Genomic DNA, 27475 nt, shown 5'->3' with positions numbered 1-27475 from the left:
CTCACGGATACTTTGGGACCATAATGTAGGTGCCGTGGCCGTCCTGAACTCGCTCCGCCTCTCCGCTGCTTTGGCATCGCAGCGACTCCGCCTTGCCTTGAACCCGCCCGTCCCTCCCCCACCTCTGGGTATTGCTCTTGCCACTGGTCTTATTCTTTAACGTGTTAATGAAGAAGCACCTATAATACCTTCTTGCTACTTTGTTTTTTTAATAGTCATATCTATTTCAGTATAATTGGCTTCATTTTATGCATTTAAAATTAGAGTCTTTATCAAACTGCCACAAGGGTCCATGGTACACAAACATTGAAGAGCTCTGTTCATCAAAGGAACTGTGATTTGTTTGAAGGAGTAAGCTACTCATACAGATCATCACTGGGTAGTTTATAAAACTAAAGTGCCCCCAAATTTCAGTACCAGGATTATAGATACACGAATATTCAGGGCTGTCGTGTCCTTCATTCATTCAGCCCATGCTTATCTATATATTTATTTAAATTATTCACCATAATCTTTTTATTATTAATTTTTTATTATGACCGCGCTGGCTCTTGTTCTGGGTCGGGCTTAGTTGCCCTGTGGCAGTGTGGGATCTTAGTTACCTGCCCAGAGATCGGACCTGCGTGGAGGGTGGGCTGGACCACCAGGGAGGTCCCCCAGTGCTTGTCTGTTGAGTGCTCCCATAGGCAGTGCTCTGTGAATCGGAGGTGCAGCTCTCTCCTCCCCCACGCTCCCTGTGGAGCCCTGAACACGACCCTGACCGGGGACGCACGTCAGAGCCACTCTGCGGAGCCTGTCCTCCTGACTCCCTCCTCTGCCCACCTCTGCACGTCGGAGAGCTCAGGCCTCGCTCCTGACTTGCTTTGTACTCTCAAAGTATCTAAAAATCTGTCGAAATGTAAGCCTTTCTTTTTATACTTTACAAGTTTTCATATTTAATAAAAAATTTCATTTCTATTATTTCACATTATTAGTTAATTAAGGAAATAAAATGTATGTTGGTCATTTTCACCCTCAGTTTACAGAAGGTAAAACAAGCCTCCCTGGAGTTTCTTGCTTTTCTCCTTAGGCGATCTTATGCCGCGATGCAACATCCAAATGCTGGTGATTTCCAGCAGACCAGATCTCTCCCTAAGGTCCCGACTCACGCACACTTACCGTCTCTGCTTGGGTGCCTCATGGCCTCCCGAACTTCGCATAGTCACACGGATTTCTCCCTCCTGCTTCAGTGAGTGGCGTCACTCTCCATCCTTTGGCCCAAGCTAAAAGTTGCCCAAGGGTCTTCCTTGAAGCCTGCCTTCCTTTCACTTGCTTTCCCTTATCCTGAATCAGCAAGTAATATTGGTCCTGTATTCATCGTGCCTATGACGTGCTCTCCTAAGTGTGGCCAGCAGGTCGGTGCTGGTCCGTGACGAGGTAGGTCCGGACATTCAGAGTCGGCACTAGAAGACTTTGTGCTGTTGTGCCTTGTGTGTGCAGGCTCAGTCACGTCCAGCTCTTTGTGTCCCCACGGACTGCAGCCCTCCAGGCTCCTCTGTCCATGGGATTCACTCTCCAGGCAAGAATATGGAGTGGGTTGCCATTGCTTCCTCCAGGGGTTCTTCCCCACCCAGGGACTGAACCGGTGTCTCTGGCAGGCGGATTCTTTACCACTAGCGCCACCTGGGAAGTCAGAAGCTTTTGGAGTGGTTTGAAATTGTCATAATGCCGTGTTCGCAATGGCAGACTCGTCTCACTGGACAGGGTGTGACCACCTCAGTTCTGGTGAGCTCAAATAGTGAGTCATCCGTGGTGCAAGTTATGTGGCAAATAACCCTGACCGTGTCACAGTGTGTGATTACTTCTGACTGCTTTATCAGCTGTACTCTCAAAGGATCTAAAAATCTGTGGAAATGTAAGCCTTTCTTTTTATACCTTACAAGTTTTCATATTTAATCAAAAATTTCATTTTTATTATGTCATACTGTTAGTTAATTAAGGAAATAAAATGCATGTTGGTCATTTTCACCCTCAGTTTACAGAAGGTAAAACAAACCTCCCTGGAGTTTCTTTTGTTTGTCTGTTTGGTTTCTGGTGAGAAAATCCTTGTCGTCTCTGAATGTGGCAGGAGTGTAAACCCAAAGGTGCAGGTGGAAGTGATTTTGAAGAAACAAAGAGTTCATGTTTGTTTTCTTCGGGACTGCGATCCCTCACACACCGAGTTCCGTTTATAGCTGTCGCTGAGGTTGACATCCTGAAAGCATAATGCTTGGTGATACGTAGAGAGGTCCTGGCTGGGACGCTGGGAGCCATCACAGTGTATAGGGCGGTAGGGGCCACAGGGACGCAAAAATGCCTCTTTCACGGCGTCCAAGAAAGTTCAGTCCAAAAGCATGAGAAGTTTCTGAACAAAAGGATATTGGATTCGAAGGCTGATTGGAGCAGGTGTTCAGTGCTTCCCATATAAACATGAGGGCTTTACAGGCTTCTTGGTAAGTAGCTTTTCAGCTCGCCAAGACTAAAATCCACATACAGCTGGTGAGACACTGGTGAAAGATGGTTTCAAAGGTATTTGCTAGGAATGTTGGGCAAGTCCCTAACACAGAGCGTCGCTCAAGTGCTGCTTCCAGAGCCCCCACAGCTCAGCCTGTCTGGAACCAGCTCATGGTGCAGAGGGATAACTCATGGAGTGATTAAAGTCAGCAATGCGTTTTTTCATGGTAGCACGATTGTTTCACTCACATTCCTGTTTAGTGCAGTTTGAACATGATGGTGATGTGAGGGAAGAATTTCTTTTTTCAGCTGTGTCCCTGACAACGCCGTCTGAACTGTACAGATGAAGGATTAGATTGTCAACAGACGTTGACTGGAGTTTACATTTTGTGTGGGAGCAGGTTCCGATGGTGCAGAAAGCATCCTGAAGACGTCACCCTGATTTAGAGGCTGCACCAGGATGTGAATCAATAGATCATCTCTCTCATGAGAAAGTCCTGCCATGAAAAGAAATGTTGGTGCAGCTAACCCGTGGGCTTAGTGCCGTCCTAAAGATCATGATTAGGTAAAGGCTGCTGTGTTACATTCCGAATCATTCTGAGTTACTTGATCCTGTGGAAGCAGGCCATGAACAGCTGTTGCTACGTGCTGAGATATCAGGATGATCAAGAGGACAATTGTTTGAGAATGTTCGATTTACAGAAGAACTCTGTACATTTCTGTAAAATCAGAAGACAGTTTGGCCCTGGCTTGTTGAAGATATGAACCGGACAAGCAGGACTGCTTATGTATCTAATACCTTCAGTGTTTTTTTAAAGATCTTAGTATTCCACACAAAGAAGAAACATGTTTATCGATGGCTGATAAGATCAAAGGGCAAAAAACGAAAGCTAGGAGCTTGGAAAAGCAGAGTTTCTGCAGATCATTATGACACACATTCCATGATTTAGCAACGATCAATGATGCAGGTGGTGATCTCGGCACTGCACATCTGTGAAAAGCTATCAGAAGACACCTTAAGGTTTGAGAAGGCATTTTGAATTTTATTTTCCATCAAAAGAAGATCTCTGCTCAGAAAATTCATGGATCCAGAATCCATTTCTTTCATCAAAAGATAACTTAAATTTAACCATAACTTACAAGATATACTGGCTAGAACTGGCTTCTGTTGAAGGATTTAAAGAACCTGAAAATGTAGTCGCACTTTCTCCATTTTAGATGAAACTGTAAAATGAACAAACCGAGCTTGCTGAAATTGCTCTAAAACCGCTTCTGTTTCATTCTGTGAGACTAGTTTCTTTCCCGTTCTTATTATCACCATCATATTATTATTATGAAAATAAAACTTGGAAATAGTTTAGATGTACTTGATCCCCTACAAGTAGCCTTGCTGGCAAACGCACCCAGCTTAGAAAAAGTATCAAGCAAGAAGCAAGTCAATTTGCCATATTAAAATTTTTATTGTGTGTGAGCTCAGCCATCTCCAACTCTTTGTGACCCCATGGACTGTGGCCCCCAGGCTCCTCTGTCCACGGGATTCTCCAGGCAAGAACACTGCAGTGGGCTGCCGTGCCCTCCTCAGGGGACCTTCCGACCCAGGGATCGGGTGTCTCTGGCATCTCCTGTGTTGGCAGGATTCTTTACCAGCTGTGCCACAGTGTGTCTACACTCTGTGTTCACTCACAGTGCGCCTGCTGCTGCTGCTGCTGCTAAGTCGCTCCAGTCATATCTGACTCTGTCCGGCCCCCTATATAGACATTTAATACAGGGATTCATCTTTTCCCTCAAAATGAAAAAAGTTTCAAGTGTAATAGTGATCCTAGGTATTGGTTGCCTACATGCATACTTTCAATGTACAAACAGCATACAATTTTCACGGTCCTTTTTCCTTTTGTTTATGTTGGTACTACTTATTGCAATATAATTTCCTGTTGGTTGAACTAGGAATACAAAATTGCAGTTTTTATCTTGCGTGTCTTTTTATTTCACTTTTCTAGTGATTCATTTTTATTAAGTTTTACGAAGTATCAGTTTGCAACACACTGGAAAATTTTTTGAAGGTGGTCCTTTACCAAAGAGAATTTAAGCAGTACTGCCTTAGGGGACTTAATAGAAAAATGAGACTTTTCATGAAAACATAACCTCTGAAAAGAATTAGTTCTCTTCCAAAGTCTCTCAAACTATCAGACATGTTCTCAGTTACTTTATTTTGAACCAGAAAAGAGTGTTGGGCCTGAAGTAGCCTCAGTCAGTGGGAGATTTTGCTGCTTACAGAGGTCACCTAATGAAATTGGTGAATAAAGGAGAAAGGAAATTTCACACGGATCCAGTCTCCTGCCTGGTGTTATTCACTCGTAATTGCAAATATTGGCATCATTGCAGACAAGCCTTTAAAGATCATTTTTAAAGCAATCCAGTAAGTGGCTACGTATTGTTGTTGGTAGTGGTCAGTCATGAAGTCATGTCCAACTCTTTGCGACCTCAGGGACTACAGCACACCAGGCTCCTCTGTCCTCCACTGAGTTGGTGATGCCATCCAACCATCTCATCCTCTGCCGTCCCCTTCTCCTCCCGCCTTCAGTCTTTCCCAGCATCAGGGTCTTTTCCAATGAGTCGTCTCTTCACACCAAGTGGCCGTAGTATTGGAACTTCAGCTTCAGCATCAGTCCTTCCAATGAATATTCAGGACTGATCTCCTTTAGGATGGACTGGTTTGAGCTCCTTGCAGTCCAAGGGTCTCTCGAGAGTCTTCTCCAACACCACAGTTCAAAAGCATCAATTCTTCAGCACTCAGCTTTCTTTATGGTCCAACTCTCACATCCATACATGACCACTGGGAAAATCGTAGCTTTGACTATACAGACCTTTGTCAGCAAAGTGATGTCTCTGTTTTTAAATATGCTGTCTAGGTTTGTCATAGCTTTCTTTCCAAGGAGCGAGCATCTTTTAAAACAGTCGCTGTCTGCCGTGACTTTGGAGCCCAAGAAAAGAACTCCTTTCACTGCTCCCACTGTTTTCCCGTCTGTTTGTCATGAAGGCATGCCATGTCGTGGGCTCCCCTGTGGCTCAGCTGGTAAAGAATCCACCTGCAATGCGGGAGACCTGGGTTCAGTCTCTAGGTTGGGAAAATCCCCTGGAGAAGGGAAAGGCAACCCACTCCAGTGTTCTGGCCTGGACAATTCCATGGACTGTGTGTAGTCCATGGGGTCTCAAAGAGTCAGTCATGACTGAGCGACTTCACTCACTTGCCATGAAGTAATGGGACCAGATACCATGATACTAGTTTTTTGAATGTTGAGTTTCAAGTTTATCAGCTTCTGTTTTTCTGAAAATGTTTTTATTCTTTCATTTTTGAAGGATATTTCAGCACTTTAAAGTTGTCCTTCTAACTGGTTTCCGTTATTTCTGATGGCAAGTCAATGGTAATTTTTACATATTTTTTTCTCTAACTGTGTCTTTTTCTCCAGCTGCTCTTATCCTTGGTTTTTGTTTGTCTTCAGCAATTTGATTACGATGTTTCTTTTAATAGTGTTCTTTATCCTGCTTAGAGTGTGTTGAGTTTGGATCTGGAGGATTCTGGTGTTCACCAAACTTGGACAATGTTTGGCCATCATTCCTTCAACTGTTTTTCTTCTTCCCTGACGTCCTGGTCCTCCAGTTACATACAAATCAGACACTGTGTGTTACTCCACAAGTCACTGATGTTCTTTCCATTTTACTTTCAACCCTTTTTTCTCAGATTCAATTTGGAAAGTTTCTATTTCCATTTCTTTAACTTTACAAAGAATTTCTTCTGTAATTATATTTTCCATTCCTCTCTTCAGTATGTGTATTTATTCTTGTTTAAATCCTGGAGCACACTTATAATTAAAAGTCCTCATCTACCGGTTCTGTCATCTTTGTTGTTTCTGGTTCTCTTGACTGAATTTTCTCCTGTTTATGGGTCATATTTTCTTCTCAGCATGTACTGTAATGTTTTTATTGGATTCTATATAGACTTTATGAGTCTTCTATTGCTATGTGACAGATTATCAGGACCCTAACAGCTCAGAGCAGCCTGTTTTTATCTCACAGTTCTGCAGGTTGTAAGTCTGATGTGTTCTGCTGAGTTCTCTGCCTAGAGTCAAGGTGTTGGTTGAGCTGAGCTCTTATCTAGAAATTCGTGGGAAGACTCTGCTTCCAGGCCCACGTGGGTTGTTGGTGGCACCCAGTTCCTTGTGGCTGTGGGTCAGAGGCCCTTGTTTTCTGTCGCTGTCAGCCAGTCTACTCTTTGCTCTTGAAGATGCCTGCCTTCCTTCTCATGTAGACCTGTCTTCAAAGCAGCAATGGTGTGTCACATGCTTCTTAACTCTTTGAGCCCCTCTGATCTCCTCTTTTGCTTCCAGCTGGAGAAAACTTTCTGTTACGGCCTCATGCGATTAGATTAGGGCCACCTGGATTATATAACAATCATGGGAATGATCTCTCATAACATTTACAGAGTCTGGGAACTAGAGGATATGGAATATTGAAGGCTACTCCTTGAAATTCTGCCTACCACAGTTACAAGTGTTCTGATGTCGAGAGTCAAGGTTTTTGATGCCTTCTTTTAAGTATTGAGATTTATTTCTGGCAGGTGTTAAATTTACTTGCAAATCGGCTTGATTTTTCAAGGCATATTTATAAGCTTTGTACAGCTGACTCTTGAACAATGGGAATATTGGAGCACTGACCCTCTTGTAGTCAAAAACCCACCTACTGCTATCTGCATGAAAAAAAACAGAAATTGAAAGATGACTCACCCAAGGTCAGGAAGCTGAAACAGTTTGGATAGAATCAGGACTCAAGGTTCGATGCACGATACTGGATGCTTGGGGCTAGTGCACTGGGACGACCCAGAGGGATGGTATGGGGAGGGAGGAGGGAGGAGGGTTCAGGATGGGGAACACATGTATACCTGTGGCGGATTCATTTTGATATTTGACAAAACTAATACAATTATGTAAAGTTTAAAAATAAAATAAAATTAGGAAAAAAAAAAAAAGAATCAGGACTCAGACCCCAGTTCTTTTGAATCCATGTACCGTGATCTCATGGAGAAGGAAATGGCAACCCACTCCAGTATTCTTGCCTGGAAAATCTCATGGACGGAGGAACCTGGTAGTCTACAGTCCATTTTTTGCATTCTCATCCCTGCATATCTCAGGGTATCCCAAGCAGATCCTGGAGCTCTTTGTCTGCAGGGCTCCTTCCCCGAGGGACTCCACCCTGCAAATTCCAGACTTTCAGCCACTCCCGACCCAGGGTGAGGGAGCGGTCCAACCGGGCTGGGAGTTTGCAGATATGGCCTTGGAAGAAAAGCTATGACAAACCTAGACAGCGTATTAAAAAGCAGAGACATCGCTTTGCTGACAAAGGTCCATCTAGTCAAAGCTATGGTTTTTCCAATGGTCAGGTACAGATCTGAGAGTTGGACCATAAAGAAGGCTGAGCACCCAAGAGTTGATGCTTTTGAACTGGGGTGTTGGAGAAGACTCCTGAGAGTCCCTTGGACTGCAAGGAGCTCAAACCAGTCCATCCTAAAGGAGATCAGTCCTGAATATTCATTGGAAGGACTGATGGTGAAGTTGAAACTCCTATACTTTGGCCACCTGATGCGAAGAACTGACTCCTTGGAAGAGTCCCTGATGCTGGGCAAGATTGAAGGCGGGAGGAGAAGGGGATGACGGACGATGAGATGGTTGGGTGGCATCATCGACATAATGGATATGAGTTTGAGCAAGCTCCAGAAGACAGTGAAGGACAAGGAAGCCGGGCATGCTGCAGTTCATGGGGTGACAAAGAGTCTGACATGACCTAGCGACTGACTGAACAACAACAAAATCCAAAGAGAATTTTAAATAATTATTGAAATGATTAAAAGCCTATGTTTTATCTGCCCTCATGTCCCTACAACTCTGACAAATCAGATGATAAAATACAGGTGGGGTGGGGAATGGGACTTTTGCTGGCCTACATTCTAAACAATTGCTGAGGTTACCTTTTGAGTTTTAATATTATGTATGTAAACTTTAAATTGTGCATTATTATAGCTTCCTTTATTAAACAGCGACATGCACTTATTTTGAAAGCACATAGCAGTACTTACTAGCTGCTGTTGTTATTCACTCAGTCGTGTCCAACTCTTTGCGACCCCTGTGGACTGCAGCACGCCAGGCCTCCCTGTCCATCACCAAGTCCCGGAGCTTACTCAAACCCATGTCCATTGAGTCAGTGATGCCATCCAACCGTCTCATCCTCTGTCGTCCCCTTCTCCTCCTGCCTTCAGTCTTTCCCAGCATCAGGGTCTTTTCCAATGAGTCAGCTCTTTGTATCAGGTGGCCAAGGTATTGAAGCCTTAGCTTCAGCTTCAGTCCTTCCAATGAATGTTCAGTATTAATTTCCTTTAGGATTGGCTGGTTTGGTCTCCTTGCAGTCCAAGGGACCCGAAACAGTTGAGATTCTAGCAGTAGCCACTCAGAATCATTTGAACTGGCTTTGAATATGTGGAGTTTGCCACAAAGTCCTTTTGGGTTTTTCCATAAACATCTTATGAAAAAACCCAAATGAACTTTTTGGCCAACCCAATAGTTTTTGTTTCCATCCCACGCAGTATAAGAAACTCTCCTGTTTAAACGGTAGGTTTGTATATGTGCAATCTAGAAAATGGCACAGGTGATCTTGTTTGCAAAGCAGAAGCGGAGACATAGCTGCAGAGGACAGTTGTATGGACACCAAGGAGGAGCTGGAATGGACGTATACACCTACCGATGCTAGGTAGGAAGTAGGTACTACTGAGAGCCGACTGTGCTGGAATGGACGTATACACCCTACTGATGCTAGGTAGGAAGTAGGTAACTACTGAGAGCCTACTGTGCTGGAATGGACGTATACACCCTACTGATGCTAGGTAGGAAGTAGGTAACTACTGAGAGCCTACTGTGCTGGAATGGACGTATACACCCTACCGATGCTAGGTAGAAAGTAGGTAACTACTGAGAGCCTACTGTGCTGGAATGGACGTATACACCCTACTGATGCTAGGTAGGAAGTAGGTGACTACTGAGAGCCTACTGTGCTGGAATGGACGTATACACCCTACTGATGCTAGGTAGGAAGTAGGTAACTACTGAGAGCCTACTGTGCTGGAATGGACGTATACACCCTACTGATGCTAGGTAGGAAGTAGGTAACTACTGAGAGCCTACTGTGCTGGAATGGACGTATACACCCTACTGATGCTAGGTAGGAAGTAGGTAACTACTGAGAGCCTACTGTGCTGGAATGGACGTATACACCCTACTGATGCTAGGTAGGAAGTAGGTAACTACTGAGAGCTTACTGTGCTGGAATGGACGTATACACCCTACTGATGCTAGGTAGAAAGTAGGTAACTACTGAGAGCCTACTGTGCTGGAATGGACGTATACACCCTACTGATGCTAGGTAGGAAGTAGGTAACTACTGAGAGCCTACTGTGCTGGAATGGACGTATACACCCTACTGATGCTAGGTAGAAAGTAGGTGACTACTGAGAGCCTACTGTGCTGGAATGGACGTATACACCTACCGATGCTAGGTGGAAAGTAGGTGACTACTGAGAGCCTACTGTGCAGCGCAGGGACACTGATGCTAGGTAGAAAGTAGGTAACTACTGAGAGCCTACTGTGCTGGAATGGACGTATACACCTACCGATGCTAGGTAGAAAGTAGGTACTACTGAGAGCCGACTGTGCTGGAATGGACGTATACACCCTACTGATGCTAGGTAGAAAGTAGGTACTACTGAGAGCCTACTGTGCTGGAATGGACGTATACACCCTACTGATGCTAGGTAGGAAGTAGGTAACTACTGAGAGCCTACTGTGCTGGAATGGACGTATACACCCTACCGATGCTAGGTAGAAAGTAGGTAACTACTGAGAGCCTACTGTGCTGGAATGGACGTATACACCCTACTGATGCTAGGTAGGAAGTAGGTAACTACTGAGAGCCTACTGTGCTGGAATGGACGTATACACCCTACTGATGCTAGGTAGGAAGTAGGTAACTACTGAGAGCCTACTGTGCTGGAATGGACGTATACACCCTACTGATGCTAGGTAGAAAGTAGGTGACTACTGAGAGCCTACTGTGCTGGAATGGACGTATACACCTACCGATGCTAGGTGGAAAGTAGGTGACTACTGAGAGCCTACTGTGCAGCGCAGGGACACTGATGCTAGGTAGAAAGTAGGTAACTACTGAGAGCCTACTGTGCTGGAATGGACGTATACACCTACCGATGCTAGGTAGGAAGTAGGTACTACTGAGAGCCGACTGTGCTGGAATGGACGTATACACCCTACTGATGCTAGGTAGGAAGTAGGTAACTACTGAGAGCCTACTGTGCTGGAATGGACGTATACACCCTACTGATGCTAGGTAGGAAGTAGGTAACTACTGAGAGCCTACTGTGCTGGAATGGACGTATACACCCTACCGATGCTAGGTAGAAAGTAGGTAACTACTGAGAGCCTACTGTGCTGGAATGGACGTATACACCCTACTGATGCTAGGTAGGAAGTAGGTGACTACTGAGAGCCTACTGTGCTGGAATGGACGTATACACCCTACTGATGCTAGGTAGGAAGTAGGTAACTACTGAGAGCCTACTGTGCTGGAATGGACGTATACACCCTACTGATGCTAGGTAGGAAGTAGGTAACTACTGAGAGCCTACTGTGCTGGAATGGACGTATACACCCTACTGATGCTAGGTAGGAAGTAGGTAACTACTGAGAGCCTACTGTGCTGGAATGGACGTATACACCCTACTGATGCTAGGTAGGAAGTAGGTAACTACTGAGAGCTTACTGTGCTGGAATGGACGTATACACCCTACTGATGCTAGGTAGAAAGTAGGTAACTACTGAGAGCCTACTGTGCTGGAATGGACGTATACACCCTACTGATGCTAGGTAGGAAGTAGGTAACTACTGAGAGCCTACTGTGCTGGAATGGACGTATACACCCTACTGATGCTAGGTAGAAAGTAGGTGACTACTGAGAGCCTACTGTGCTGGAATGGACGTATACACCTACCGATGCTAGGTGGAAAGTAGGTGACTACTGAGAGCCTACTGTGCAGCGCAGGGACACTGATGCTAGGTAGAAAGTAGGTAACTACTGAGAGCCTACTGTGCTGGAATGGACGTATACACCTACCGATGCTAGGTAGAAAGTAGGTACTACTGAGAGCCGACTGTGCTGGAATGGACGTATACACCCTACTGATGCTAGGTAGAAAGTAGGTACTACTGAGAGCCTACTGTGCTGGAATGGACGTATACACCCTACTGATGCTAGGTAGGAAGTAGGTAACTACTGAGAGCCTACTGTGCTGGAATGGACGTATACACCCTACCGATGCTAGGTAGAAAGTAGGTAACTACTGAGAGCCTACTGTGCTGGAATGGACGTATACACCCTACTGATGCTAGGTAGGAAGTAGGTAACTACTGAGAGCCTACTGTGCTGGAATGGACGTATACACCCTACTGATGCTAGGTAGGAAGTAGGTAACTACTGAGAGCCTACTGTGCTGGAATGGACGTATACACCCTACTGATGCTAGGTAGAAAGTAGGTGACTACTGAGAGCCTACTGTGCTGGAATGGACGTATACACCTACCGATGCTAGGTGGAAAGTAGGTGACTACTGAGAGCCTACTGTGCAGCGCAGGGACACTGATGCTAGGTAGAAAGTAGGTAACTACTGAGAGCCTACTGTGCTGGAATGGACGTATACACCTACCGATGCTAGGTAGAAAGTAGGTGACTACTGAGAGCCTACTGTGCAGCGCAGGGACACTGATGCTAGGTAGAAAGTAGGTAACTACTGAGAGCCTACTGTGCTGGAATGGACGTATACACCTACCGATGCTAGGTGGAAAGTAGGTGACTACTGAGAGCCTACTGTGCTGGAATGGACGTATACACCCTACCGATGCTAGGTAGAAAGTAGGTGACTACTGAGAGCCTACTGTGCTGGAATGGACGTATACACCCTACTGATGCTAGGTAGAAAGTAGGTGACTACTGAGAGCCTACTGTGCTGGAATGGACGTATACACCCTACCGATGCTAGGTAGAAAGTAGGTAACTACTGAGAGCCTACTGTGCTGGAATGGACGTATACACCTACCGATGCTAGGTAGAAAGTAGGTAACTACTGAGAGCCTACTGTGCTGGAATGGACGTATACACCTACCGATGCTAGGTGGAAAGTAGGTACTACTGAGAGCCTACTGTGCTGGAATGGACGTATACACCTACCGATGCTAGGTAGAAAGTAGGTACTACTGAGAGCCTACTGTGCTGGAATGGACGTATACACCCTACTGATGCTAGGTAGGAAGTAGGTAACTACTGAGAGCCTACTGTGCTGGAATGGACGTATACACCCTACCGATGCTAGGTAGAAAGTAGGTAACTACTGAGAGCCTACTGTGCTGGAATGGACGTATACACCCTACTGATGCTAGGTAGGAAGTAGGTAACTACTGAGAGCCTACTGTGCTGGAATGGACGTATACACCCTACTGATGCTAGGTAGGAAGTAGGTAACTACTGAGAGCTTACTGTGCTGGAATGGACGTATACACCCTACTGATGCTAGGTAGAAAGTAGGTAACTACTGAGAGCCTACTGTGCTGGAATGGACGTATACACCCTACTGATGCTAGGTAGGAAGTAGGTAACTACTGAGAGCCTACTGTGCTGGAATGGACGTATACACCCTACTGATGCTAGGTAGAAAGTAGGTGACTACTGAGAGCCTACTGTGCTGGAATGGACGTATACACCTACCGATGCTAGGTGGAAAGTAGGTGACTACTGAGAGCCTACTGTGCAGCGCAGGGACACTGATGCTAGGTAGAAAGTAGGTAACTACTGAGAGCCTACTGTGCTGGAATGGACGTATACACCTACCGATGCTAGGTAGAAAGTAGGTACTACTGAGAGCCGACTGTGCTGGAATGGACGTATACACCCTACTGATGCTAGGTAGAAAGTAGGTACTACTGAGAGCCTACTGTGCTGGAATGGACGTATACACCCTACTGATGCTAGGTAGGAAGTAGGTAACTACTGAGAGCCTACTGTGCTGGAATGGACGTATACACCCTACCGATGCTAGGTAGAAAGTAGGTAACTACTGAGAGCCTACTGTGCTGGAATGGACGTATACACCCTACTGATGCTAGGTAGGAAGTAGGTAACTACTGAGAGCCTACTGTGCTGGAATGGACGTATACACCCTACTGATGCTAGGTAGGAAGTAGGTAACTACTGAGAGCCTACTGTGCTGGAATGGACGTATACACCCTACTGATGCTAGGTAGAAAGTAGGTGACTACTGAGAGCCTACTGTGCTGGAATGGACGTATACACCTACCGATGCTAGGTGGAAAGTAGGTGACTACTGAGAGCCTACTGTGCAGCGCAGGGACACTGATGCTAGGTAGAAAGTAGGTAACTACTGAGAGCCTACTGTGCTGGAATGGACGTATACACCTACCGATGCTAGGTAGAAAGTAGGTGACTACTGAGAGCCTACTGTGCAGCGCAGGGACACTGATGCTAGGTAGAAAGTAGGTAACTACTGAGAGCCTACTGTGCTGGAATGGACGTATACACCTACCGATGCTAGGTGGAAAGTAGGTGACTACTGAGAGCCTACTGTGCTGGAATGGACGTATACACCCTACCGATGCTAGGTAGAAAGTAGGTGACTACTGAGAGCCTACTGTGCTGGAATGGACGTATACACCCTACTGATGCTAGGTAGAAAGTAGGTGACTACTGAGAGCCTACTGTGCTGGAATGGACGTATACACCCTACCGATGCTAGGTAGAAAGTAGGTAACTACTGAGAGCCTACTGTGCTGGAATGGACGTATACACCTACCGATGCTAGGTAGAAAGTAGGTAACTACTGAGAGCCTACTGTGCTGGAATGGACGTATACACCTACCGATGCTAGGTGGAAAGTAGGTGACTACTGAGAGCCTACTGTGCTGGAATGGACGTATACACCCTACCGATGCTAGGTAGAAAGTAGGTGACTACTGAGAGCCTACTGTGCTGGAATGGACGTATACACCTACCGATGCTAGGTAGAAAGTAGGTGACTACTGAGAGCCTACTGTGCAGCGCAGGGACACTGATGCTAGGTAGAAAGTAGGTAACTACTGAGAGCCTACTGTGCTGGAATGGACGTATACACCTACCGATGCTAGGTGGAAAGTAGGTGACTACTGAGAGCCTACTGTGCTGGAATGGACGTATACACCCTACCGATGCTAGGTAGAAAGTAGGTGACTACTGAGAGCCTACTGTGCTGGAATGGACGTATACACCCTACTGATGCTAGGTAGAAAGTAGGTGACTACTGAGAGCCTACTGTGCTGGAATGGACGTATACACCCTACCGATGCTAGGTAGAAAGTAGGTAACTACTGAGAGCCTACTGTGCTGGAATGGACGTATACACCTACCGATGCTAGGTAGAAAGTAGGTAACTACTGAGAGCCTACTGTGCTGGAATGGACGTATACACCTACCGATGCTAGGTGGAAAGTAGGTGACTACTGAGAGCCTACTGTGCTGGAATGGACGTATACACCCTACCGATGCTAGGTAGAAAGTAGGTGACTACTGAGAGCCTACTGTGCTGGAATGGACGTATACACCCTACTGATGCTAGGTAGAAAGTAGGTGACTACTGAGAGCCTACTGTGCTGGAATGGACGTATACACCCTACCGATGCTAGGTGGAAAGTAGGTGACTACTGAGAGCCTACTGTGCTGGAATGGACGTATACACCCTACCGATGCTAGGTAGAAAGTAGGTAACTACTGAGAGCCTACTGTGCTGGAATGGACGTATACACCCTACTGATGCTAGGTAGGAAGTAGGTAACTACTGAGAGCCTACTGTGCTGGAATGGACGTATACACCCTACTGATGCTAGGTAGGAAGTAGGTAACTACTGAGAGCCTACTGTGCTGGAATGGACGTATACACCCTACGGATGCTAGGTAGAAAGTAGGTGACTACTGAGAGCCTACTGTGCTGGAATGGACGTATACACCCTACCGATGCTAGGTAGAAAGTAGGTGACTACTGAGAGCCTACTGTGCTGGAATGGACGTATACACCCTACCGATGCTAGGTGGAAAGTAGGTGACTACTGAGAGCCTACTGTGCTGGAATGGACGTATACACCTACCGATGCTAGGTAGAAAGTAGGTAACTACTGAGAGCCGACTGTGCTGGAATGGACGTATACACCCTACTGATGCTAGGTAGGAAGTAGGTAACTACTGAGAGCTTACTGTGCTGGAATGGACGTATACACCCTACTGATGCTAGGTAGAAAGTAGGTAACTACTGAGAGCCTACTGTGCTGGAATGGACGTATACACCCTACTGATGCTAGGTAGGAAGTAGGTAACTACTGAGAGCCTACTGTGCTGGAATGGACGTATACACCCTACTGATGCTAGGTAGGAAGTAGGTAACTACTGAGAGCCTACTGTGCTGGAATGGACGTATACACCCTACTGATGCTAGGTAGAAAGTAGGTGACTACTGAGAGCCTACTGTGCTGGAATGGACGTATACACCCTACCGATGCTAGGTAGAAAGTAGGTGACTACTGAGAGCCTACTGTGCTGGAATGGACGTATACACCCTACCGATGCTAGGTGGAAAGTAGGTGACTACTGAGAGCCTACTGTGCTGGAATGGACGTATACACCTACCGATGCTAGGTAGAAAGTAGGTAACTACTGAGAGCCGACTGTGCTGGAATGGACGTATACACCCTACTGATGCTAGGTAGGAAGTAGGTAACTACTGAGAGCTTACTGTGCTGGAATGGACGTATACACCCTACTGATGCTAGGTAGAAAGTAGGTAACTACTGAGAGCCTACTGTGCTGGAATGGACGTATACACCCTACTGATGCTAGGTAGGAAGTAGGTAACTACTGAGAGCCTACTGTGCTGGAATGGACGTATACACCCTACTGATGCTAGGTAGAAAGTAGGTGACTACTGAGAGCCTACTGTGCTGGAATGGACGTATACACCCTACCGATGCTAGGTAGAAAGTAGGTGACTACTGAGAGCCTACTGTGCTGGAATGGACGTATACACCCTACCGATGCTAGGTAGAAAGTAGGTAACTACTGAGAGCCTACTGTGCTGGAATGGACGTATACACCCTACTGATGCTAGGTAGAAAGTAGGTGACTACTGAGAGCCTACTGTGCAGCGCAGGGACTGTACCTGGTGCTCTGCAGTGACCTAAATGGGAAGGACACCCAAAGAGAGAGGGCACATGTACACACAGAGCTGATTCGCTTTGCTGTACAGTGGAAACTAACGCAGCCTCGTAAAGTAACTCTACTTCAATAAAAATGAATTATAAAAGTGACTAGGGATGGGATAAACAACAGTAGCCCCGTGGTTGTGAAAGTAAATAACGTGAGTTAAGTCTTTGCTTGAACGTGACCACTTAAGAGTTTTGATTTGTGTTTAATGTAAAGTGGCGAAACCAAGTAGACGATGAGAGGCGTCCTGTTTATGTTTGTTAAGTAGAAATTTTAGTTTACACCTGAACTATTTTACCAAAATTTGATTAAAATTTGATAAAATGATGTTTATTCTCCTCTTTGCATTATTAATGGTTTGTTTTAAAACCAGAGACTAAATCAAGAACATAATGGTTATTGCTGATTATTACATGATTATTACTGAAAATAATTCCATCACGCAGAGGGGAGAGGTGTTTAAGAAACGACATGCCCCTGGTGCTGAACACGTTAGGTGCTCTGTGGGAAAGCCCACGGACAGAGCAGCCTGGCGGGCTACACTCCAAGGGGTTGCAAAGCATCAGACACGACTGAGCGACTTCACTTCCGTGCCCTGAACTCTGACCTGTCTCCTCAGCTCAGGGCGACCGCTTTCCCCTGCTTGAGTTTCCTTCCCCTGCATCCCGGTTTGGAGGGCACCCCTAGGCAGAAAGTCAGGACAGTGATCGGGCTCGCTTCTTTTGCTTTTCCTCTCCAGAATCATAGGCCCTGCTCTTCGCTGTCCAGTCTCTGAAAACCGTTTTTAAAAATGTATCTTTCACTGTTTATGGCAGAAGGGCTCCTCTGGTGCCCTCTAAGTTCTGTGTATATTTCTGTTTCCTGGGTTGGCCTGTGAGTTCCATACACGTAGGTGCCGTTATGGCATTAGAGTTCTCCAGAGACACAGAAGCAATAGGATACATATGTATTTGGAGAGAGATTTATTTTAAGAATCGGCTCACATAATTGTGAGCTGGCAAGTCTGCAGTCCACAGGGAAGTCTGGAGGCTCAGCCAAGGTTTCTTTTCTTTTTCTAATTTATATATGTTTCTTTTTTGGCCATACCATGTGGCATGTGGGATCTTAGCTCCCTGACCGGGGATAGAACCTGTCTGTGCCCCCTGCTCCTGCAGTGGAATGTGGAGTCTTAACACTGGACGGCCAGGAAGTCCCTCAGATAAGGGTACTATCCCGCATCCTGGAGGCGGAATCACTTCTTCTTTGGGAAACTTCACTCTTTTCTCATTAGAGCTTCAAAGGGTTGGATGAGTCCCACCTACCTGGAGTGTAACCTGCCAACTCAAAGTCTCCTTAGAGGCTAATCATACCTAAAAATTAACCCTCCCGGCAACACCTAGACTGGTGTCTGGCCAAACAGATAGGCACCATAGTCTAGCCAAGGTGGTACAAAGAATTAGCCATCACACAAATAATAATATTCATTTTTATACTCCCAGAACCTAGGGTGCTGCCTAGGAATTAAGGACTAAGAAATAAGACTCCGGGAATAAGAAAATAATGTGAGAAATAAGGGTGGAAGCAGAGGTTGCAGTAGCTCGTGAGAGACTGCTATTAAGTAGCTAGCCATATTCCGTGGGCAGCGTGGGAGTCTTCTAATAGTGTTAATGAGGGGAATGGGTGATGTAGTCTGTCTTGAAGGCAGCAGGGAGACTGAGGTGTAGTGTGCAGAATCGTGATGGAGCTGGGGCAAGAACGGCGAGGCCATGAAGAAAGCAGTGTCCTGGGGGTGGAGAGATCACAGCAGTAGGGGGACAGGTGGGAATGGAGCAGAGGGCCTGGAGAGAGAGAGAAGAGGCAGAGGATTAGGAAGAGAGAGAGAAAAGAGGCAGAGGATGACTCCCTTGTTGCACAGCCAACACTGAAATTTCACGTAGTTTCCTGGTCTCCTTACTGCTGAACTTCCTGAATACTTTTTTATTTTTTAGAAAGAAAATTAAGACCTTTTATCTATTTATTTTGGCATGCAGGGTCTTCGTTGCCGTGTGCGGGCCTCTCAGTTGCGGGGAGGAGGGGCTTCTCTCTGGCTGGGGAGCGTGGCCTCCGGGCATGTGGAGCTCAGTAGTTGCTGCGCCCCGTGGTGGGTGGGATCTTACTTCCCGGGCCAGGGATTGAGCCCATGTTCCCTGCATTGCCAGGCAGGTTCTTAACCACTGGCCACCAGACAAGTCCCTGAACTTACTGACCACTTTAGAGAGAGCTTTAGAAAGATGTTAACAAAACTCTGAAAACCAAATATCCTATTCTTTTTTAAACAAGAAAAATTTATTTCAACAACTCTACATCTATACATATAATTTCTTACTCTGCGATGACAACTGTTAGGCTTCTCCATGGCCTCTTTCGGTCTCAGCCATATCTAATCACAGGGTTTTGTATAATTGTAGTTATGTTGTATATATCGTTTCATATTCTACTGCGAGAGAATACTAATTTATAGCTACGTGGCACCACATACATTATTTAACAACAGAAAGGCTTTATGGTAAATTGATCAGCTGTAGTTTACTGAACTGTTTTCTTTTTGTGGGACACTTGGATTTCCTACTGGGTTTTTGCCATTATAAAAAATGACGGTATAAGTGATTTTATACCTAAAGCATTTTTCAACACCTATATTGCAATATAATTGACATGTAATAAAGTGCACATAATTAAAGCATACAACTTAGTAGTTTTTGAGATGTATATCGAATGAAATATCACTACAGCCAAGATAATTAAGATACTCATCACCATCAAATGTTTCCTGGAATGCTTTGGCAATCCCAGCCTCCCACTCCTTCTCACCTTCCTGCTGCTTCTTTACAGGAAATCACTGAAGTGTTCTCTGACACTGCAGATTCGTTCCCATTGTTAGAATATTATATAAATGGAATCACTCAATATGTACTCTTTTTTGACCTGGCTTCTTTGACTCAGCCTAATTACTTTGAGATTTATCCATGTCATCAGCAGTTCATCCCCTTTTAATCCTGAGGAGTATTTCATTTATTGATGTGCAAGAGTTGGCTTATCCATTCACATGCTGACGGCCAGTTGGGTTTTCCGGTTTTGGAGGTTGCAGACAAAGCCGCTGTGCCATTCGGGTACAAGTCTTTGCACGTGTGCTTTCCCCTTGGGTCAGCACCTAGGAGTAGAATGGCTAGATTACATGGTAGGTGTGTGTTTAATGTTTTAAGAAAGTGCCAAACCTTGCAAAGCATTTTCATTCCCGCCAGCGGTGAATGAGAATTCCAGTTGCTCTGCGTCTTCATCGGGAGGTGGTCTTTGTAAACTGCGCCCCTCTTTCAGGCATGCGGCGGTCATCTCACTGTGGTTTCCACTCATGTTTCCTGGTGACCAGGGACACTGAAAATCTTTTCATGAGTTTATTTTACATCTGTGTGTCTTCTCTTCTCACATTTATCTATGTGGCTACACGGGGTCTTTGTTGTGGCAGGAGGGATCTTTAGATGTGGCCTCTGGGTTCCAGTTTCCTGACCAGGGCTCCGGCGGGGCCCCTGCGTTGGGAACATGGAGTCTCAGCCACTGGACTCCCAGGGAGGTCCCTGTGTCTTTAGTTCAAGCCTTTTGCCCATCTTTTATTACGCTGGTTGCCTTCTTATTACTGAGTTCTGAGAATTCTTTATGTGTTGCTGTATCAGGTTAGTTATCAAGTAGGTACTCAATGAAACTATATTAAGAAAAGATATATTTTGCCCTTGTTATAAGGGAAATCTGTTTTCAAAACAAAAATATTAATTACTGTCATTGAAAAGGACTGCTATTGTTATCCTGGAATATGTTTTACATGGTAAATATTCTTGAATTATTTTATTTCCGCAATTTTTAGTAGCTTCCTTTGCATTTGTCAGGTTATATAAGCATGACTTCCGTAATTAGTGATATTCCTTTCCTATTAATTCTACTACCTGTTTTTCCTGCCTTTTCACCATGGCAAGACCCTCTAATAGTTTATTAAATAATGTGTGTGATGAAGAGTACCTTTGTTTTGATTGCTTTTAGGAAACATGCCACTAATATCTATATATCCACTAAGAACAATATTATTAAGGCTTTTGTCTAGTTTTCACAAATCCAAAGTCAAGCATGTATGTTATATTTTATAAATTCTTCTTGAAGTCTTCTAATATACTGAGTGTCAGCAAAGTATATGAGGGGTAAGTTAATATTATGAGAAGAATGTATTTCGTTTTTGGTTACTTTCCATTTTGCTTCGCAGATTTTTCATCCTTGGCTCTGAGCTCTGAGGAGGCTTTCGCGCTCACTCGTCTTGTGGCTCAGGCTCCTGTACCGCTCACCTTCTCCGCTGGCCTCGACGCTGTCTCTGATCTGCTCATTGGACTTCCCCTTGGTCCTCACCACTTTTTACTCTTCCAGTTAGATGCTCTGTCAGATCGATCAAAACTCTAATCTCCAGGACGCTCCAGGAGCACTCACTCGCCTCTAATCATTCACTTCCTCACCAGTGCTCAAAACTCAAGATGTTCAAGCTGGTTTTAGAAAAGGCAGAGGAACCAGAGATCAAATTGCCAACATCCGCTGGATCATAGAAAAAGCAAGAGAGTTCCAGAAAAGCATCTATTTCTGCTTTATTGACTATGCCAAAGCCTTTGACTGTGTGGATCACAATAAACTGTGGAAAATTCTTCAAGAGATGGGAACACCAGACCACCTGATCTGCCTCTTGAGAAATCTGTATGCAGGTCAGGCAGCAACAGTTAGAACTGGCCATGGAACAACAGACTGGTTCCAAATAGGAAAAGGAGTTCATCAAGGCTGTATATTGTCACTCTGCTTATTTAACTTATATGCAGAGTACATCATGAGAAATGCTGGGCTGGAAGAAACACAAACTGGAATCAAGATTGCCAGGAGAAATATCAATAACCTCAGATATGCAGATGACACCACTCTTATGGCAGAAAGTGAAGAGGAACTCAAAAGCCTCTTGATGAAAGTGAAAGTGGAGAGTGAAAAAGTTGGCTTAAAGCTCAACATTCAGAAAACGAAGATCATGGCATCCAGTCCCACCACTTCATGGGAAATAGATGGGGAAACAGTGGAAACAGTGTCAGACTTTATTTTTCTGGGCTCCAAAATCACTACAGATGGTGACCGCAGCCATGAAATTAAAAGACGCTTACTTCTTGGAAGGAAAGTTAAGACCAACCTAGATAGCATATTGAAAAGCAGAGACATTACTTTGCCAACAAAGGTTCGTCTAGTCAAGGCTATGGTTTTTCCAGTGGTCATGTATGGATGTGAAAGTTGGACTGAGAAGAAGGCTGAGTGCTGAAGAATTGATGCTTTTGAACTGTGGTGTTGGAGAAGACTCTTGAGAGTCCCTTGGACTGCAAGGAGATCCAACCAGTCCATTCTGAAGGAGATCAGCCCTGGGATTTCCTTGGAAGGAATGATGCTAAAGCTGAAACTCCAGTACTTTGGCCACCTCATGTGAAGAGTTGACTCACTGGAAAAGACTCTGATGCTGGGAGGGATTGGGGGCAGGAGGAGAAGGGGATGACAGAGGATGAGATGGCTGGATGGTATTACTGACTCGATGGACGTGAGTCTCGGTGAACTCCAGGAGTTGGTGATGGACAGGGAGGCCTGGCATGCTGCGATTCATGGGGTCGCAAAGAGTCGGACATGACTGAGCAACTGATCTGATCTGATGTAGCATTAATTAAAAAACATTTTATGATGGAATTCCTCTAATTTTGATGCCAGTGCTTCTCTTAAACTCAAATTTTGCTAAGGGCTCTTTTCTTAAGGACAACCTGGCATTTGTGAGAGAAAAACGTAATTAAGAACTTCAATGGAAAATTTTCAACTGTGCACTACGTAATTTTGAAGCACTAATATTTTGAAATGTTTTTGTACTTTCTTTTCCCAGCCCCAAATTATTGGAATGTTCTCTGGAGCTCTGGGGAGGACACTCAGTGTGATGTCATGGTCTAGGGCATTCCAGGCCCAGGTCTTGCTCAGCCAGTAATTCTGCACGGCTGTGAACAGCTTGGCTGATTGCACAACAAAGGATCCTCATCCCAGAGTTTATCCCATGTCCACACATAAAGTGAGAGTCATCAAGAAGTTGGAAACAGGACTCCCAGAGCCTGGTTCCTGGTACTACATGCAGGGCGTAGGGAGCTTTGAGCTGCTGGTGTTCTTTCTGTGTAAAATACAACCTCTCTTCCCTGGTGGCTCATCAGTAAAGAAACGCCTACCAACGCAGGAGACATGGATTCTATCCCTGGGTCAGGAAGATCCCCTGGAGAAGGAAATGGCAACCTGCTCCAGTATTCTTGCTGGGAATTCCCGTGGACAGAGGAGCCTGGTAGGCTCCAGTCTATGGGGTCGCAAAAGCGTCCTACAGGACTTAGCCACTAAACAACGAAAGTACGAGCCACGTGGATTTCTGACAAAGGTGTTCCTGGTCGCAGAAAGCCCAGAATTACCATTAGCTGCGCGCAGGACTGTGCTCTGTATCAAGGGACTCGGGTTTCTGATCTGCTTTTGTTGCCAGCTGGATGTGTAAGTTTAGGAAAGCTGAATGGCGCTTCTGAGCCTCACTTTCCTTCTCCATGAAATGGAAAGAGTGAGCTGAGCGATTTCTACAGTCTCAGAAAGGAAAAGCATGCCTCCGTGCTCTTACTCTGGGCGGAGGGTGGAACCGGGATGCACCGCGGGCAGGTCAGGCCCGGTCTCCCCCGGGGCCGGGAGCACGCGGCGCCGACAGGGTCAGGTCTGAGTCCTCAGCGCAGCCCGGCTCGCCGGGCAGGCGTGCGTCGCCCCAGAGGCGAGAAGGCCAAGCGCCGAGTTCAGGCTCGCTTCCTCCCTGTGCCTAGGGTTTGACTCAAACTAAGAAAAGGTTCTGTTTTGTTTTCCTTCCCAGCTGGGAGCTGATTTCAGGAAGACTTCCGTCCGGGGATGTATTTGTTGTAGAGTGTCAAGTGCGCTGAACAGTCAGCCCATGCAGTCACAGAAGGAAAACCCGGAGGGACACGTGCCGGCCGCAGACTGCGGGCCGCCTCCGAGCACGCGGGTCCCTCCCCCAGTGCTGTCCCGAACATCGTTGCTTTCCTCCCTTTCTTGTGCACTCGTCACCTAAGCCCTCCAAGTGCTCATCAGTGTTTTTCCTTTGTTGGCCATCACTCACAGGATGATTTTATCAACCATGAATTTTCCCTTAGCTAATGATTGCGAGCAGTGGGAAGCTGGCAAAGTAGAGAAGAGGTGTTTGTGTGTGCACTGAGGGCTCTCGCGTGTGTGTATCTGTGTGCGCACGTTGACGGCTCGGGCATTTGCGTGTGTGCATGTGTGTGTGTGTGTGTGTGCGCGCGCTGACAGTTTGGGCATTTGCGTGTGTGTGTGTGTGCGCACTGAGGGCTCACGTGTGTGTGTGTGTGTGCGTGTGTGCACATGTGTGTGTGCTCATGTCTCAGGCATTTGCGTGTGTGTGTGTGTGCACTGAGGGCTCAGGCGTGTGTGTGTGTGTGTGTGTGTGTGCTGATGGCTCAGGCATTTGTGTGTGTGTCTGTGTGTGTGTGCCCTGAGGGCTTGGGCATGTGTGTGTGTGTGCGACAGCTCGGGCATTTGCGTGTGTGTGTGTGTGATTGGGGAAAGCGGTCTTGTGCACGTGTTTGGTGGGGGAAAAGATCTGATTGCAAAAGTAACAAATACTCCTTGTACAGTTATTTCCAAAATGGAAAAAGATAAGAAAAAGAGAATAGAAACCAACCACATTCCTAGCAAATCAGGAACAACTGTTGTTAATATTTTAGTATGTAGTCTTTTTTGTTGCTCTCCACATTTTTGTTAAAATAAATGAATTTTAGGCCCCACGCTTTTCAACCATTTTGCTGTTTTCAGTTTCTAAACAGCCCTGCCTGCCTGGGAAGTCGCTTCAGTCCTGTCCGACTCTTTATGGCCCCGTGGACTGTAGCCCGACAGGCTCCCCTGTCCAGGGGGTTTTCCAGGGGAGAATACTGGAGTGGGCTGTCATGCCCGTCTTCTGGCCCAGGGAGCAGACCACGTCTGCTTGTCTCCTGTGCTGGCAGGGGGTTCTTTACCACTAGTGCCGCCTGAGAAGCCCCACAAATAGCCCCACGATCAGCGTATGTGTTCACACTGTGACTTCCTTCAGAGAGTTTGGGGAAGACCATACTGGAGAGTATGAACTTGGTTTTTTTCACTTTTAGGACTCCTGGCTCTTCTTACTAAATTGCCTCATTGAAAACGACAGTGCCTCTTTCAGCATCCGCCCTCTGTGCTCTCACTGATGACTGAATGCTATTTATTTTTCAAATCTTTGATAAGCTAATAGATGAAAACAGTATCTCATTTTTGTGTTTCCCTGATTGCTAGTAATATTGAACGTTTTCGCATGTTGATTAGCTCTTTCTATTCCCCCTTCTGTGAATTATCTATCCGTGTCATTTGACTATTTTCTCTTCTTTATGAGAATATTTACCCATTTCCATTTTTATCACAGCTATTTTCCCAGTGTGCTGTTTTCCTTTAATTTCTATAATGATTTTTTGATCCACAAAATTTTAAGTTTTCATGTATTCAAACTCGTGATCTTTTTCTTCACAATTTTTCCCAGTGTTTTTATACTGAGAAAGTTTCCTGCATGTAGAGACCAGGTTAATCTCCACTTCCATTTTCTCGGTTGGTTTGAATTTTCAGATTGTTTAGTGCTTTGGGATTTAGTTGTGTATTTAGCATGGGGTCATGATCTAAACATTTGTGCTTCTAATTTGCTTGCCAGTTTCCCCTTTATCGTTGGTTATAATAGATATTCTCTGTTGATATAAAATGCCTCGATTATCACATTCTGTATTGAGTTCTTTTACAAACTAGGGGATCTTTCCAGGCTGTGATCCTCTCTCTCCCCACATTCTAACACCAGGAACACTCCCCCGACCACAGTTCTTCTGATATGTTCTGAAACCTGGTATTTCTTGTTTTCACATTGTTCTTGGCTCTTCCTGCCTATTTATTTTCCAGATGAATGGTAGAATCATTTTTGTGGAGTTCCAAAAACCTCCCTTTGGGGTTTTGATAAAAATTGCATTCAATCTATAAATTAATTGGGAAGAATTTGGCATCTTTACAGTGTTCGTCTTCCCATCCAGAAATACACATATGGACATTTAAAAATATCCTTTTATATGTCTCAGTGGAATTTTGTTGTTTTCTTTATATAAATTCAACACATTTTTTATTAAAGTATTTTAAGATAATTTTATATATGTGCTACCTTTTTAATGGAATCTTTTCCCCCTTTAGTTTAGATCCAGTGTTTTTAATATCACTTTTCCCCCAATGATTGCCAAGTACTGACAAGAATCTAAGGGGAAAATATATTTGTTTCTTTTCAAGCTTATACACTCAGAGATTTAGAAGTAGAACTGACTCTAAATGTAACATAAAACTGGAATCCTGAAAAGTCAGATTTATTTAAAAATCATGTAACTGATGGGACGTCCTTGGCAGTCCAGTGATTAGGACTCCATGCTCCCAATGCAGGGGACGTAGGTTCTATCCGTGGTTGAGGAACTAAGATCCCATATTCTGTGGGTGTGGCCAAAAAAATTACCATGTCACTTATTAGCGAAGGGCTTCCCTGGTGGCTCAGTGGTAAAGAATCTGCCTGCCAAGGTAGGAGACGAAGGTTTGATCCCTGGATCGGGAATCTCCCCTGGAGAAGGAAGCGGCAACCTCTCCAGTATTCTTGCCTGGGAGATCCCATGGACAGAGAAGACTGGCGGGCTACAGTCCACAGGGTCACAAAGAGTCGGACAGGACCTAGCAACTAAACAACAACGTATTAGAAAAGTAGCTAACAGATGAATACTCGCAAATTTCCATACTCTTTTCACGGAGGACATCCAGAACTTAACTGTCCAAAGCCAAACTCACGCTCTCCTCCCTCGTATTAATCTCCTACAACTACGGTAACCAATCACCCCAGCCGTAGTGACTTAGCACACGTTTGTCAGCGTTCTGTTCTGGAGGCCAGAAATCCAAAATGGGCCTCGCTGGGCCAAAATCAAGGTGTCAGCAGGACCACACTGCACCCAGAGGCTCTAGGGAAAGAGTCATTTCCAGCTTCTGCAGGCCACCTGCGTTCCTTGGCTCATGGTACCTTCCTCCATGTCCAAAGCCAGCAGCTTAGCATCTTCCAGTCTCTCTCTGACTCTTTACTGAGCCTCCTCCTTCCCTCTTCCACCTTTAAGGACCCTTGAGATTACATGGGGCCCACCTGGATAGTCTAGGAATAACCTCCCATTGTAAGGTCAATGACCTTAATTCTGTCTCTCAATACAACCCTCTCCCAGCTTTCCCATGGAACATAACTGCACGTTTTAGGGATTCAGACATGGACATCTTTGGAGGGCCATTAGCCTGCCCACCTCAGCAAGGATGCACTTTCAGAGTGTTGATTTAAGCACATTAGCCCTCTCCCTGAAGCAGTTCAGCAACTTCCTATAGCCCTTTGGATTACAGCCGGAGTCCTTAAGTGGCCCACCAGGCCCTGAGCGATCTC

At 45.4% G+C, this 27475-nt stretch overlaps 1 protein-coding gene across 2 annotated transcripts in view; it reads left to right on the top strand.

The window, feature by feature from the left end:
- The window catches only part of EFCAB11 (EF-hand calcium binding domain 11), a 175767-nt gene that overhangs the window by 130773 nt on the left and 17519 nt on the right, over positions 1-27475 (top strand). Inside the window, exon 6 of one of the 2 annotated variants that reach the window (XM_027552715.1) lies at positions 21140-21470. The exons of the other annotated variant lie outside the window; for it this stretch is intronic. Coding sequence (XP_027408516.1) covers positions 21140-21167 — 28 coding nt within the window. The 3' untranslated portion in view covers positions 21168-21470. Of the gene's footprint in view, positions 1-21139; positions 21471-27475 lie in introns of those variants that run through there. 2 annotated transcript variants of the gene reach the window in all.

This window comes from Bos indicus x Bos taurus, chromosome 10 (genome assembly GCF_003369695.1).
Source record: "Bos indicus x Bos taurus breed Angus x Brahman F1 hybrid chromosome 10, Bos_hybrid_MaternalHap_v2.0, whole genome shotgun sequence".
Taxonomy (NCBI): Eukaryota; Metazoa; Chordata; class Mammalia; order Artiodactyla; family Bovidae; genus Bos; species Bos indicus x Bos taurus.
This window is presented reverse-complemented; position numbering and strand designations above follow the sequence as displayed.